This window comes from Lissotriton vulgaris, chromosome 5 (genome assembly GCF_964263255.1).
Source record: "Lissotriton vulgaris chromosome 5, aLisVul1.2, whole genome shotgun sequence".
Classification (NCBI taxonomy): Eukaryota; Metazoa; Chordata; class Amphibia; order Caudata; family Salamandridae; genus Lissotriton; species Lissotriton vulgaris.
Genome location: NC_141693.1, coordinates 1642504853 through 1642521711, shown reverse-complemented (window position 1 = coordinate 1642521711; position 16859 = coordinate 1642504853). Strand labels below are relative to the sequence as shown.

General features: G+C 44.7%; 1 protein-coding gene across 4 annotated transcripts in view; it reads right to left on the bottom strand.

The window, feature by feature from the left end:
• Nucleotides 1-16859, bottom strand: part of LOC147716893 (rho GTPase-activating protein 27-like) — a 163862-nt gene that overhangs the window by 65317 nt on the left and 81686 nt on the right. For 2 of the 4 annotated variants that reach the window (XM_086923784.1, XM_086923786.1), the window contains 3 exons: nucleotides 14438-14528; nucleotides 12768-12872; nucleotides 11139-11237 (listed from right to left, as the gene is read on the bottom strand). In XM_086923784.1, the coding sequence (XP_086779910.1) occupies nucleotides 11139-11237; nucleotides 12768-12872; nucleotides 14438-14528 (295 nt within the window). The remainder of the gene's footprint in view (nucleotides 1-11138; nucleotides 11238-12767; nucleotides 12873-14437; nucleotides 14529-16859) is intronic. The other 2 variants (XM_086923785.1, XM_086923787.1) reach the window with 1 other exon arrangement.

Here is a 16859-nt window from a genome sequence, read left to right as displayed (position 1 = left end):
TCCTGATCTGGCTAAATGCAGTAAATATGGAAGGATTTGCTCAGCCGAGGACGTTAAGGGATGCAGTGCCTTAGTCACGCACCAACTACAGAATCGCTTCCATTTTGCTACATATGTCCTGTTGGTAGACAGTGCCACAGAACTTTGCAGTATTTCACGACATTCTGGTGTGATATCTAGGGACCGGAATTCGTGCTCAAAAGGTTCCAAGCAGACAATCTTAGCGAGGTCAGTTGCGGATGAAGTACTTGGCCTCTGTTCATGGAAATCAGATCTCTGGTTATCGGGAGCTGTATTCTCGGTTCTACCGACAACTGCAGAAGCTCCGTATACCAGAACTGCCTCGGCCATGCCGGGGCTATCAGTATTATCTGGCAAGGTTCTGCTCTCATTTTCCTTAGTAGTCTGGGAATTAAGGGAAAAGGAGGGAAGGCATATGCAAACATCCCTGTCCATCTGAGGTGAAGAGCGTTCCCCCTCGAATCTTGTTGAGGGAATCTGCTGGCATAATGACTGCATTTTTTGTTGCTCTGAGTCGCAAACAGGTCCAGACCTGGTTTGCCCCACACTTTGAAAATCCGATTCAGCTGGATCTGGTTGATTTCCCACTCGTGGCAAATGTCGGATGACCTGCTTAACCGATCCGCTTTTGTGTTGTCCACTCCCGGAACATGTTCTACTTGCAGCGATATTTTCTGACACAATAGCCATTTCCAGATTCTTTGTGCCAGAATCGACAAGGGTATTGATCTCGTTCCACCCTGTTTGCGCAGGTAAAACATTGTTGTTGTGCTGTCTGTCCGCACCAAAACCGATGAACCTTGGATCCTGGGAAGGAAAGCCTTGAGGCCCAGAAAGACTGCTTCCAATTCCAAGAGGTTGATGTGACGTTTCGCCTCTTGAGGAGACCAAAGGCCCTGAATTTCTAGGTCTTGCAGATGAGCCCCTCAACCTCGCAATGAAGCGTCTGACGTCATGACGTAGCTTGGTGATTGTGGTTCGAATGTGAGGCCCTTTGTTAGGTTGCTCCTGATACCCCACCATGACATTGCCCGCTTGATCTGATTTGTTATGACCAGCTTGTCGTCGAAGGAACCCTGGGCTTGGACCCACTGCTTGTCCAGGGCTTCCTGTAACGGTCTCATTTGCAACCGGCAGTTGGGGATCAGCGGAATGCAAGAGGACATCATTCCCAGTAATGATTTGAATATCCTGATGGAAGTGAACTTTTTTGCTGCTAGGGATGCAGTCAGATTTAAGATTTTCGTTATCCTTTCCTCTGAAGTGTAAGCTTTCAATTCTTGTGTTTTCAAGATTGCTCCCAAGAACTGTAGAACGCAAGTCGGGACAAAGGATGACTTTTCCTTGTTTATCCGAAGACCTAGACCTTGGAAGAGATCCATGCTCATTTGTAGAGATCTTCGCGTTGCTTGGAACGATGGTCCTTTTATCAACCAGTCGTCCAAGTATGGGAACACCTGTAGACCTTGTTTTCTTAAGTGCGCCGCTATAGGGGCCATGCATTTTGTGAAAACTCTGGGGGCGGATTTCAGTCCGAAAGGTAAAACTCTGAACTGGTAATGGCGCCCCTCCACCATGAATCGAAGATATTTTTTGTGTTTTTCGTGTATCGGAATGTGGAAGTATGCTTCCAGCAGGTCTAGAGAGACCATGTAGTCTCCTTTGCGAAGCAGCAGCAGAATTTCCTGCAAGGATAGCATACGGAAAGAAATCTTTTTTATGTATGTGTTCAGATCTCTGAGGTCCAGCACCTGTCTCCATTTCGATGACTGCTTTTTCCTTATAAGGAAGAAGTGCGAATAAAAACCTGTTCCCCGCTGGTTTGGTGGTACCTCCTCTATCGCTCCTTTCAGAATGAGTGATAAGACCTCTGCTTTGAGAGCCGTTAGGTGTTGATGAACTCTGCAGAGTGGTGGACGATTTGGAGGTTTTTGCGAGAATTCCAGGGTGTGACCCTGTGTAATAATGTCCAATACCCATCTGTCCGATGTTATGGACTGCCAATACGGGAGAAACTGAGAGAGGTAGTGGAACTGGTTGATCTGAAGCGGCAATAGAGGCGCCTGCGGAACATCACTGTCTGCGCCCAGAGTCCTGCTTTCCTCTGGCTGCGGACTTTCTCCTTCCTTGCTGCTGGAAGGAAGTGTTTGAGGACCGATATTGCTGGTTGGAGGGGTACTGGCGGTAGCCCTGCTGGTTATACGGTTGGTACCGAGTAGATTGATAAGTGGAACGTTGTTGTTGAAAGTGTCCTCTGGATCCTCGACCGCAAAAGGACTGATAACGGCCCTGTTGCAATGATCCCAAGGATCTAGCAGTGTCGGTATCTGCTTTTATCCCCTGCAACGCCTCATCAATCTGTTTTCCAAAGAGGCCTTCTCCATCGAATGGCATATCCAATATCTTAGACTGGACTTCCGGCCGAAAAGACGTAGCCTTGAGCCATCCCTGCCTCCGTAGGGTTATCGCCCCGGCCATTTGGCGAAAAGCTATAGATGATATGTCCATTGCCACATCTATGGACTCCGACGCTGCTCTGGCTCCATCTTGAAGAATGGTAGTTGCCTCCTCTTTCTTGTCCTCCGGAAGGTGCGACAGGAAAGGCGCGATGTCCGACCACATCTGTCTATTGAACCGACTCAGCAGAGCCATTGCGTTGGTAGCTTTGATGGAAGCCGCTGCCATCACCGCAAAGCGTTTTCCTATGCCATCCATCTTCTTGCCCTCCTTATCAGGGGGTGCCACGCATGTGGCCATCGGGTTCTTGGAGCGCTTCTGGGCTGCTTGAGTCACCACCGAGTCTGGACGAGGATGTCCAATAAGGCATGCTGGAGCCTTCTCTACAGCGCGATACTTCTTGTCCAGCCTGGGTATGGACGCTGGGACTGAAGCTGGATTTTTCATCAATTTGAGTCCTTCCTCCCAGATATGCTCAATGATAGGAATAGCTCTTACCGACTTCCTGGAGGACTCCTTAAAGTCATAAAGGAAGCAATCATTTTCCTTGACTGGCATAGAAAGTTTGAACCTTGTAGCCGCTTTCTCCATCAGGTCATGAAAGTTGGCTATATCCGCTGGAGGAGAACTTGATTGAGGCAAGGGTGACGCCGGAGACGTTGGAGCGATATATTGGTTCCATTCGTCTCCCACTTCCTCGTCCTGAGCAATTTCTCCTTCTTCCTCCTCATGATCAGACTCATTCAGGTCATCACGAATCGTAATAACGTTTTGATTCTCCTTCCGAGGAGGGGGAGGTGGTTGAGTTATAGGCGCCTCTTTAACAGGTTGAGAACTTTTCTCAGAGGCCGCAGGAGCATTATCTTCTGGAAAACGACGATAATAGTTGTCTATCATACTCCTTAAGTCGGATATTAAAGAGATTGGCACCGACATTGTCTCATCTCGCGCAGGCGGATCCACTTCCTCCTCATCATCATCATAGTGATAGGCCTGGTGGAAAGACTCATATCTCATTTGGCCCCTGACCGGCCGGTCTGTAAAGGCATAGTCCTCCTGTTGATCTTCCTCATCAGTGTCCTGATGCTTAATTTGGAGCTGCGAAGGACTGTACGCCGCTCCAAAAGATCCTTCCTCCTCCGATTCCTGGCCATCTAGAATGGTGGAAGGTAGCAGAGGTGATATCTTTGGCGTTGAAAATTCTCCTTTTCTGCTCGTCAACCCCCCCGTCGACGGAGCAATCCTTTTAACAGAAATGTAAGTTGACGTTATTTTCGTTGGAGAAGACATCTTCAATGATTTATTCGCCGTCGACGGGGTCGTCGACGGGGTCGTCGACGGGATGCTCGTCGACGAAGATCTCGCCGTCGACGAAGACTTAACACTCACCGTCGACGGAGTCGTCGTCGTCATCGTCGTCGACGAAGCTGTCGACATCGAGACCGTCGTCGTCGTCGACGGACTGGTCCTGGTCGTCGACGGAACGGTCGTCGTCGCCATCGTCGACGGAACGGTCCTCGCCGCCGTCGTCGACGAACTCGTCGTCGATCTGACTGGATTTTTAACAGATCTCGTTGACGGAAGCGACGACGGAGCCCTCTTTTCTGAGGAAGGCTTGAGAGGAGTTGGAGGGAGTGAAGTAGAAGGTTCACCTTCCTTAGATTTTCTTGCTTTTTGCCTCACATCTCCCTTTTCCTCAGAGGACCCTCTCAACTTCTTAGAGGAGTGTCCCATGGCTTCTCCTTCAGATTCAGAGTCATGAACCTTCCTTTTCTGAAGCCATATTAGGAGGCGCCCTTCCCTATCCCTCAGAGTTTTGGGAGGGAAGTTCTGGCAGTACTTGCAGTCCTTAGGGATATGCTTGGGGTACAGGCAGTACAAGCATTCCTTGTGAGGATCCTCAGAAAAAAGTCTGGCCTTGCCACAGGATCCGCAAGCTCTGAAAAGACTCTTCTTAGAGCTTTCAGACATCGTGACTGAAGTAATTCCAACAAGAAAAAACAGTACCTGAATCCAGCTGACAAAGGTCAAAAGTTCAGTGAAGAGAGACAAAAAACTGAGCAGAGCTCAGGGAGACTCCTTCTCACACGAAGGCGGTTAGAAATCTGAGGTATGGTGGCTCTGCTGGGAATGGTGTAGGCTGGGGCTGGTTGCTGATTGGCTGTAGTTTGGGCCACATAATGAGGAGGAGAGGTTACCCTCTGGTTTCTCTACTCTATGGTTTCAGGCAGTTTTTTCTTCTACTGCTATGATTATTATTTACCGGGAGACTCCCACCATGACGACGGGGAAGATACAAGCATGTGAATCTATGAAAGATTGAATACTGGAGAACTGATATTAAAACTCAGTACATCTTGTTTGTTTCTGCTTCCAACTTCAGGAAACACCTAGGAAGCAGCAATGAAGGGTTTCTAAGGCAAAGTGGCCGAAAATAATTGGAAAAACATTTTTTGGTCTGGCGTTAGACAAGACCTTTTGATTTTAATAACGTACAGGGAGGGGCTTTAAGCTACCTTTCTTCGTCCATTGGCCTGTTGTGTCACTCACATTTTGCTTCTGCTCACTACAGCACACAGCATGGGGCAGTGGGTCAGCCTACTTAAGCCACTGGTTAGCTTCACTTTGAGTGCCTGCATTTTGCTCTCTCACAAGGAGCACCTCCGCACACAAGCTAGTTCCTTTCAGTGCCAACATTTTTGGTATTACTTTATAATTACTTTAGTGTTGCCTTTATGTTTAGAGCCTGCTGTCATAGCAGGACGCTTCTGATGCACATTCCATCATTATCAGATTCCCATCTCTTGCCAATGGTGTTAAAAATTCCCTTTCAAGTGTTTTCCTATACGGATTACTGCAGCATTAAAAAATCAGATTTTGTCCATTTGAAACTTTATGTATTACCTTATCCTGGTTTTTCCTTTCTTTCTTGTGCATCCTTTCTTAGGTCAGTCAGCCAAGACCTTGTGATTTTGCCAAAAGTACGTGCATAACATATAGTTACTTATAGGTGTTTCAGCCAGACTTCATTCATTAGTCTGTCGTTGTCATTCACATTTTAATTCCACCCACTCCAGCATGCTTCAAGAGGTAATGTACCAGCCCACTTAAGCCATTGGCTGACTAAATGCTGCCCCTTCACAAGGAACACATCTGTAGGAAGATGAAAGGAACTGCTGGAACAGATTGAGGAATGATGAAGTTTATTGAGCGCAACTTCACAGGTCAAGATCCAGTCAGGGAATGACACAAGCACCTCACAACGTTCCCAACTGCAAACCTCCCCCATTTCAAAAGACAACATTCTTCCACCACAACACGAGACCGTCACGAGCTGTGACAGACAATCACCACACTCGTGACGGCTTGTGTAATAGAACAACAGTATCCACAGTACCCAACACAATCCACACACAAAGCAGTTTTCCTCAGTACCAGGAAATACTATGGTAATGTGTGTTTTTTGGATACCTAAAAAAGTTTTGCCTGCAGCAAAATATTTTTTTCTTTAGATTGATCCGGGACCAGCATATTCCACAATAATACGTTTTTGCAAAAACCATGACAAAATATGACCTGAAAAAAAAAACAGGCAGCCAACGACAGACCGATTGGCTTTCCCAATGATTGTTCTGTTACTGTTCTCAAAATGGATTGACTCACTGGTTGGAATATCATCCAAAGTCTTAAAATAAACATGTTTGCAAACTCAGAGTCAGGCATGCAGCTATCAATGGTGCAGCAGGTGCAGTGGCACTGGACAGAGGCTTGAGGGTCTCACTACATCCTGGTAATTTCTTTATTTTATTATCCAACCGGCACTCCATAGGTCAATGTTCCTTGTTTGCATAAGGTCATATGGCACCCTGTAAGCCGTGCTCTACGACTTCTCACATTTTTTTTTAATAAAACTCTTTATTTGCAACTGCATGGTTTATCACATTGTATAATCTGACATTATTAACAGGGTACAGTCTTAACTTTTCTCCCACAACATACTTCAGCAGACTTAGATGGTGACGACTACACAATACGGTTTCTTAAACGTACAGGAGATCACTTGTCCATAATCATTCTATAAGAGGTAAAATACTTATCTATTAGGTGATCAGTCCATAGTACTGCATCATGTTATACCCAAGCCGTGTATCATTGACCATAGAAAACCTAGGTCTTAACGCTGACCCGTCCCTCCCAACTTCCGCCACCCCTTCCCGTACGTCTCCTGGTATCTCAGTCTAAAGGGCCACATTTTCTGACAGGGAAAGCAATCTCACTTGGGATATTGTGCGAGCACACTTCTGTCCAAACGTGTGCGCTCTCTGGGTCTACTCCCACACAATACCCAAACAACACTCATCCATATGATTCGTATCTATGATTCGTCCGCCTGTGATGGCATCAGCTCCATTTCCTCCAGGTCGAGCAGCCTCCGTTTCCAGTCCTGCGCAATTGGGTATTTTCGCTGCCCTTTCTCTTCCTCCCTACGCAAAACTGCACCCTCCGCTCTGCCCCATCTCAGCAGGTCAGAACGCCACAATGCGAGGTCTGGAGGCCTAGAGGACTTTAACCTCATGGTTAAAGCTCTGATTGCTAACAACAATGATAAATCGAGGAGCTTCAACTGAGCTTTATGGTGCTGGGGGCGTTTCCGGTGCCCTACCAAACAATATAACGCCTCCTCCGGCACCTGCAGGGCTGTGACTGTACGTAATATATGACAAATATCCCCCCAGTATGTGCGTAATCGGGGGCATGCCCATAGCATGTGAAGGAGGCCGGCTTTGTCTGCCTTGCAACGGGGGCAGCAGTGGGGAGAGTCAGGGAACATTCTATGCAGCCTTTGGGGGGTAAGGTACGCCCTATGTAGCACCATGGTCTGTATGAATTTGAACTTAACATTCCTGGACACCTTCCTGGGATGTTCAATGATAGTCTTCCCGGCACCATCTGACAGAGCCTTCCCCATGTCCAGTGTCCAGGTGTCTCTAAGTGTGTTGAGAGACATGGCAGCGTGTTCCCTGATCCCAGTGTAGAGCCATCGCACTAAGTGGCCTCCAGTGCCCATATAGTAGAGTAGATGTACTAATTTGTGCTGTGTACATTTAATCCGCTGTGGGGCCCATGTATGTCGTATGTAGAACGATACTGTGGCATGTAGAATGTATAACCGTGGGGGAGCCCCAGTAATTTGCAGAAAGGAGTCATGATCTAACAGTGTGTCATCTCCAAAAAGGGCTCCCACTGTGTCCACTCCCACCTCCGTCCAGGGCTGCCGCCTGCGTTGTGTCAGTCGTCCCTGCGGTGTTGGGATACCTAACAGAGGGACATTACGACTTCTCACATAATCGCTGCAGCACTTGCCATTTCCCAAGAATCCAGAAACACTCTTTCCTAAAGAACATTTTGAAAATAGCTACCTACTCACATATCTCAATGATTAATTATTGTTTGATGCAGTACTGTTCTTATTCAGCCTGTTCTTTTGTTTACAGTACTGCTGAAGAACACTTTTTGGTTTCTTTTTAATATGGCAAGAGTGAATTTAGAGGCCTTTCTAATGTCGAAGCCTCTTGTATTATCCAGGTCTCCACATGAATTTGGGGTCCTTGTGCAAACAACGCTTATCATACAAAAATAATGTTCTGCATGTGTTAAAGACTCCGACGCAACACTAATACTTATATATGATTTGTCATGATATGATATTAAAGTTCATGGTTATTCATGCAGAACTAGTATGATTGTGTTTAGACGCATTCAGCCTTTAGAACTTGGGCTGCCAATCAATGTATTGCCTTCCTGCAGCCTTAAAATGATGATCTACAATAGTTTCTCCTTGGTTGCTTGTAAAAACAGAAGGAACACTGAGCAAATATCTTCAAGTTTCACAACCGTCTTTCTCTCTGATGGTCCATCCTAATGTTCGAACTTGGGGGAAACTACACACCCTTTATACTTGCTTGTAAAAAAGAAACTAACATTTGCAAATGCAGTTGGTTTCAGTATTTAGGTCTCGCTTAGACACAACTGTCTCATTAGCCTCATGCAATTAAAAAACATTTCATTTCATCCGCTGGTTTGTTAACATGGGATTCAAACTTTGCTTCCACCCACCACAATATACTGCATGGGGCAAAGGGTCAGTCCACACCAGCCACTGACTGCTTTGTACTGAGAGTGACCACATTTATCCTGAGATTTTGTACATGCGCACCTATATATGAATAAAATTCAATGAAAAAAACCAAAGGGTAAAGTAATAGGTGAAATGTTCAGTAACAAGGAAAGGTTTTTACACTCTCAAAACCACAGAAATTCACCAGTTATAGTGACCTCAAATAACTATAATTCGTACCCTGAGGTAACCAAAACTCGCATCCCCACCATGCACAGTTTTCTCATCAATAATTTCATTGTAAATGCTTCAGTGATATTATTTTTGATATCATAGAAGATGTCATGAGTGAAGTAATAAGTCAGGGGGCAGGAGGTTGACCACAGGACAAGTATCCAATAACACATTGCACATCGCCTTTGTCCGTCCTCGGGAGAGGTTGGCCTCAGGGACTGGCCCTGGGGACCCCATCCCCAAGGCCTTTTTTTAATGTATTTTTAAGAGAGGGGGCTGTGAGGCCCTCCTAATGAGCCTCATTAGGCCCTGGGGATCTCAGGACCCTATGTACTTTTAAAGGGGAAGGTGGTTCATGTGGCCACTCTGCCCAAGCCTTACCAGGCCCTGGGGACCCCATTTCGCAGGGCCGTATTTCTTTTAAAGGGGAGGGGGTGGCTTTATTAAGCACTAATCAGACCAGCGGGGCCTCACATCATTGTACTTAAAAGATGTTGTACTCGTTAGACACACAATTGTTTACATTAAGCTTTATTCATAACTGAGAATAGGCACGTGCAAAACTAACAAAAGAATGTACACATTCAATATGGTGAGTTTAGGAGAATGGGATCCGAGGTCTAATGAGTCTGACAAAAGGTTCATATACAGGTACAAATACTGTACACGTTGTAGAGTAGAATTACATTCTAGTGCATGTAGGAAGAATTTAAATAAGGCTCGCAGAGTTAATGCAAATATGCCTATTAAATAGGTCTATTAGGAGTAGACGGTCCACTGAGGTCCAAGAACAGTGGAGATTGAAGTAGGACTTGGGGCATAAAGAGGGCGATGTCTGGCAATGAGTACCAAGAGAAAACTTAACATATTAGACGTGGTACGTTTCCCAATATCATTTGCACCTGCGGTTTAAAATAGCAAAACAAGCGTAAGTATATATGAGATTCCAACTAGGACCAAATATGTACAGCTATAATGTGGTGCATGTTCTCCCTGTTTCAAGTCCAATACCTTACCAGGTCACCCCATTCCAACACATACTTAAGCACATTAAATTAAGCATGGGCGGAAAATCCGTTACGCTCGCGGATTTTGCGGATTTTCGGGAAATCCGCAATCCGCGAGATTTGCGAATTTCCCGCAAAATCCGCAAATCCGCGAGCAGCGGATTTTGCTCGCGCTGTTCGCACTGTTCGCGTGAGTTCGCGCCCCGCGAATAAGTGCAAAATTGCAGAAATACGATCTTAGCAAAACTGAAAGTAACTACTTACCAGGTTCAAAAGTTCAGGCACATCATTAGTAGCCATTTCCTGTAGTGCTTCCTGAGGGGCCCCTCCAGAGTTCAGTTGCCAGTTGAAACTATTATGTGACCCTGCTCTGAACCTCAGAATAGTTACACATATGCCACAAAGGTCCTGAATTACAGCTAAGGGAGACAAGCAGGAGCCAGGCTGGAAGTTAAAATCCATTAATCAGCCCCTAATTCATTATTGTCAGTTGGGGCAGGGCAGGTGTTGTAACTAATTTTGCAACAATGAAAGCACTTAGCAAGTGCAAAAGATCACTAATCAGGGCGCACTAAGGAAGCAGGTGCCAGCTAAAAAAATATTCTGTGACACATTAATCAGCCCCAAATTAATTCAGGTCACTTGAGGCAGGGAAGGTGTGCTTTGCTTTGCCGAAAATAATGTACACTGGACAACCAGAGGGTGTGGTGATGAAACAGAGGGTGGCATGGGTGGGCCAGAGGGTGGCATGAGTAGTCAGAGAGTGGCAGTGGTGACAGAGAGTGGCAGTGATGAAGAAGAGTGTCCCAAACAGGCTGGACACGTAGAAACAACAAGTTCGCAAAACTTGCGACCCGACAGGTAAGTTCGCAAATTGCGAAATTGTAAAAACCCTCGCGAACTGGCAGAAACACGGGCGAACACAAAAAAAAAAAAATCCGCAAATTCGCGGGAATTCGCGGATTTTGCGGATTGCGAATCCGCAAATCCGCAAAATTCGCGGATTGCCAATCCGCAAAATCCGCTCATGCTTACATTAAATCCAATAATTTATGTGCTGACCAATCATGTATCCACATACTTTAAATGTTCTCAGATTGGAACAGTTGATGCATATTACCGAACACTACAAATGTGCACTCCAACCTTTGCAGAGATATACACTAATGTGCAGATTTCAATGTTGTATTAGCAAAGATACTAATGAAAGATACTGATGAATGGAATTTAAAAACACATACTATAACAAGGTTTTCTCTGTGAACCCTCCATACTTCGGTGTAGGAGTTATTGTTACTTACCATCGTTTGGATGCTGTCCACTATAATGTTATACCAGTCTGTCGCTATGGAATCTTTGTCATGCTGGACAAGATATTCCGAACCTCCCCGCGTTTTCAGCTGTACAGGGAGAAATATACACACATTATTATGAACTCATGCACGATTACTTAGAATGCAGCAATTTAAAAAAAATTCAAAATTACAAATATTTAAAGAGTGCAAACATAAGTCATCTATGCTGATCTGCGAACTAAAAATGTTCTTTTTGCAGACTTGTCAATTGTTCCACATGCATCAATTAATTAATACCCCAGGCTGGTTTCTATCCTGTTAACGTTTGTTGATTTCCCCACAATACACTCTGATATTCTTGTTTGATCCACATAGGTGGGTCCACTCTACTCTCTACGATAGTTTGTTTCTGTATGTAATAGGTTTTGAAAAATCCTAGCTTCTGTTCCATGGGTCTAGTACTCTGTATTAAAAAGCCAAATATATAATAGGTAATACGTTTGGAGAATCCCAATTAAATCTAATCATAGCATTAATTTTCACTTCAAAAGCTGCCGACCAGAATAGTCCACAGAAATAAATAGTTTGGAATAATGTGGAAAACAAGCATGTTTACAGAACTAATTGTGTCTGTCTCAGCATTCCCATCTTGTGAACAAGTGTTCTAGCTATTTGGTCAAAAATTCTGAATACGACAGTCAAATCTCGGGAAACGATCTGAATGTTTGAAATGACCAGGAAGAATGGTTGGAAATTATCCGTATGTTCAAACTCAGGAGTCAGGAGCCTAGGCATTCTGAAAAAGTTATAGTAGAGTAATAAAAAAAAAGTTAACTTATCCCAAATTATATAATCCTGAAGTGTACATTGTGATGTCAAAATTAGACTAAGTAATCATTCAGCAACGTTTACTTTATGATCAGTACTTGATTTCAGCCGGTGGTTTGTTCCGGACCAAGAAAGAGGTTTAGGCTTTCATTATGGTGGAGGAAGCACATTGCTCCCCTTGCGCAAGCACCGTGGCTGGTGCATCACAGATCTCATTATTTGACAACACAATATTTTTTCTTAATTTTTTTGCAGTTTTATATAGCAGGAACTTGGTCGAAACCCAGCAGAGCACTTTACATGACATCCAGAAGTATATCATGAGAATCACACAGTACTCAGAGAGATTAAGTGGCTTGTCCAGAGTCCCAAGGTGTTTAGCAGAGGCAGGATTCGTACATCGTTTCCCAGCTCCAAAGTCGGCTATTCTACCCACTAGGCCACATCTCCTCGCAACACTAGAGCATGTGTGTTGCAAATATATAGTATAACCATCATAATACCTGTATTCTTAAAGTGCAAGCTCTCCTTGGGTGTCTTGGCGCTAAAATAACAGCTGTTTGATATATGGGAGTCACTGAAAAGAAACACGCGGACATGGTCGAAATGCTCCTCCAGCAAAATCAAAAATATAACTGTAGAGTCTCCCCCAACAGTGACCACATTGTTGTTATGTAGCAGGCAACCACAGGCATATCATGAACCTTGCAATTCAGGGTACTGAACAAATACAGGTGTCCAGCCTAAGCAATACAGAGGCTGTAAGTGAAAGAAGAGTAGATGTGATGACAGTCACTGAGAGGTTACCTCTAGAACATTCTTCTTGCTGGACTTCTCCTTCGGCGCCCAGCACACTGTCGCACCTTTAAGTTCCACTGTGTATTCAGGAGTATTCAAACTGGAAGACTGCTTCTAGGAGAAAAGGAAGAGAGGGGCATTGCTATTGCAAGATAACACCACTCTGTTTACAGGAACCAAAACTCAGATTTCCCTCTGCTATAGTACATGTTTCATGGTTGTGGGGTTGTACATTTTGTAGTGTGTATGCTGTCCTTGAAAGATTACAATTCAAGGTTATCATTCGGTTATTCGAAAGGAAAATAAAGTTGGTGAATACCAAGGTGATGATTCCAAGACTGGTGAAAGTCAGTCTTGAGAAAAATTGTTAATAGCCAACATTGGGCAACCACTCAGACCGGGTATCAAATCCCAGATCAGGATTAATAAAACCTTTGACAATTCCTAGAAAACTAGAAAATAGCATGATATCCTTACAAAAATAAATGACAAATGGGACATACATGATGTAACCATTCGATTTACCCGATCAGAAAAGCAAGGGTAATGAATGTACATTAACCGAGCCTTGGAACATTCTCTAAATTATTATATTGTGCTAAATAAAAAACATAGTTATACTTTATACTTTCTGTACCTCTAGAAGGTGGCACACACAAAGTGCCAACCCACAGAGCACAAGTGGAAGTGGGCATGGCACGACCTGTCTACAGGAGGCCTGGTTTCTTTCTAATATGTTACTCCTTTGCAGAATCCCAGTGCTGAAGGAGGCAGTTTGAGAGAATTTGCACAGGAGGGTCCTACCACCTTTGAGAGGCCTTGAAGTCCCCAATGAGGCTGTTTGGATGCAGCGTGCGACTAGTCACACTATTTAGGGGAGACTTCAGGCCACCTCCTTCAGGGACAAGGTCCATAATGCACAGACACACGGTGCTCTGTTAAAATATGCGGGTACCGGGAACAGTTTCTTTCTGCTGTGGGTAACACGGCCTATATCTCTTCGGGGCAAATGATGTATTTGGTACAGCTACAAGGTCGAGGTTGGCTGAACAGGGTAAGTAGAATAGGTAGTGGCAGGTAACATTTCTGAAGAGCTGGTATTTAATAAGAAAATAAGCAGCTTCTGTGGCATCCAGTTTTGGGCAAACAACCATAATGCCAGATGTTGGTAATTGGTTATGTTCTAGGCCTCTTGCTAGATGATGTAGACATTGAGCTCCTATTGCATGCAGAATTTCCTGCCTAGATGCAGGTGGTTGTCAAGTTGATGACTAGGATGGCTGATGCCATCTCGGTCTGTGGATAGCGGCTGACCTGAGTGTGCAGTCAAGTGATGTGTGCTGCTGCAATGTCAGAGTGGACACAAGTATTACAGATGATAATCTAGAATTGTTTTCGAGGGAGGGGGGGGTCAACTGGAAATGACTGTCTCCATTACAACAAGAGGTAGCATATTGATAGACAAGTAGATTAGCTAATGGTTGGATGGGCAGGAGTCAACGATCGGGTATTCGATATTTGCACTGTTCTGCCATCTGAGTTAGAAAGCAGCATGTGCTTGTTGAAGGTGGCACTGGAAAGGAGTTGTTTGGGTTGCAGTTGTTAGGGAACAACATATATACATTTGCAAAACGAATTCTAAATTCAATAATAAATTAGTAGGAAGGAAAATGTGTTACCATGCTGCTGGTGGACTGATTTTTCGCATCTTTGTAAAATGTCAAAATCGAACCCTCCAAAACCGTCCAAGAGGAGCTCCAGTTTTTTTTCCTGCAGTTTTAAAATATATCATACATGTCAAAACACGGCATGTAGGCTTTTGGACAAAAGTAAACATGCATTAGAAATACATTTCTCACATTTTGTTGGGATATCACATTAGTTTAATATGTCTTTGGGCTAAGCAAGCCTTTAAGTCCCCACGATCGAATCATTAGAACACCATCCATATCTGATGATAGATTTTAATATTCATGAATAAATGAACCTGCAACCATAACAAAAACAACATCAATCGCAAAAATATAAACAGAATTAGCTTCAAGAGTTTAGGTTTTCTCTGCATCTGTTTTTAACCAGTTGCTACCCATTCAGTGCCTCACAAAGTTATGAGATGCTGGAAAACAGAATGTGCTGAGGGGTTGTTGTGAAGCCGTAATAGGGTTTGAATGTCATCCGTATACACATATTTTTTAATACCGCTATTAACTGGGGCTTTCACAAGGTAGCTGACGTATATGTTAAAAAGATGAGGGTATAATTAAAAGCCCTATAGGACACTACACCATCTAGTAATTGGAGTGGTATTGTATGTAGGGAACTTGACAGATTGTGGTTCACCAGTGAGGGATTATGATCCATAAGAATGGCATTGGATACCATATTTAACAGCGACCAACTAGTCCAACAGGATCAATGCATTATTATGTCTTTGGTTCAAAGTCAGCTCTCAGATCGTCTACAATAAATTAAAAAATATATTTGGTGCCAAGTGCTGGAAGCTGCCAAGTAAGATAATTTCCTGTAGGTCATCAAATGGTTGGTTAGCTATATGGTCTTCAATATTTTGGCATCCACCAGAAATTGAGAGGGCATTCTTTTTCCAGTAATGAGAGGTCAACCCCCTGGTTTTTTAAGGTGATGTCACCAAGGCCTCTTTGAGGGACCGAGGAGCTATCCATTGTTCTAAGCACGAGTTAAGAGCGAAAAGAAAATGTTTGGCAGTTGTCCTGAAAATTTGTTTCAGAATATGAAGTGAACAACGATCAAGAGGAGAACCTGATTTAAACTAAGATTGTTTCAAAGAAAGGCTGTTCAATGAGTGTTTCAAAACCAGTCACCTTCCTAGTCTCAGTTTTTGAAAGGAGGAAGGTGGTCCACGGTAGACGTGGAAAAGTGTCTTTCTCAAACTCTACTCTACTTCGTTACATGCTCAGCTCCTCTGTGCAGTGGTGTAGCCACTGCAGCCGAGACTCAGGACCAGAGCAGTCTGTGCAAGGCAGTTTTGCAGGACGTAAGAAGTGAGAAAGAAACCTCGGGTTGCCACAGGTGGTGGCAGAGTGACAGTGACTACAATAGGCAGCAGGCTCAATGCGCTGCATGGAGACCGGTGCAGCATGTGCTCACCTCAGTGTCCTCACACCCAACCTCACCGGATTGAAAATTCCTGGGAGTGAAGAGGCCCACTTCTGCTCCTCCTGCCACTCCAGGCCCCCGCGCTCTCTGGCCTCCACCTGCTTTTGCCATCAGGGCCGGACTGGGAAACAAAACCGGCCCTGGCAAAGTGCTCGGCCGGCCCCCCCTCCCCACTCAGGGGGGTTGGAGGTGCCACCGAGCGCTTTGCTAGGGCCAGTTTTCGGCCGATTTTGTTGCAGGGCAGATTATGCTGCAAAAACGGCCCTGTAACAAAATCGGCCCCCAGCTGATCAAAACCGCCCCCCACCCTTGCAGCGCACTGGGGGATTGCCCGGTGCCCGCTATGGCCAGTCCGGGCCTGTTTGCCATGCTTAGTACTAGTCTAGCCAGCTATCTTGGCAAAGACAACTGCAGACGATTTTTCACAGTCTTAACCCCAGTGAAGCATACTTAGCAGGGGAGTTTCAAACACTCTGGGAAGAGGTAAGCGAGAAAGGTGAAAGCGAGTTTATAGATCTATATAGAAACTCACATGGACCCAATCCACACCGTTTCTGCGAAATCCTCCCTTGCAGTTCTTACCTCTACTCGCCTTGAGCACTCAACTTACTTAGCCGCCTGCGGTACCCAGAGGGCACAGTCCCAAGAGTTAAGTGATGTCGACGGTAGCAAGACACAACCCTATTCTAAATTCAATAAAGGACCCTCGCATTAATATTCATTGGCTTTCCATCAGCATCAGGATAACCAATGCCCCCTTCAGGGGAATCCCTGAGACATTTCAGCGCTATCTATGCTTCATAACGACTTATCGGTCACACCTTAGATCCTCACAATTTTACCAATGCTATAAAGCAATGATATCCAACACGTGGAAGCCCAGAAGTTCAAAGTGCTCACTCTTGAGAGGGAAAGGAAGCACGTAAAAGATGAGCTACACCTTAACAGGAAGATTTCCCTAGGTCG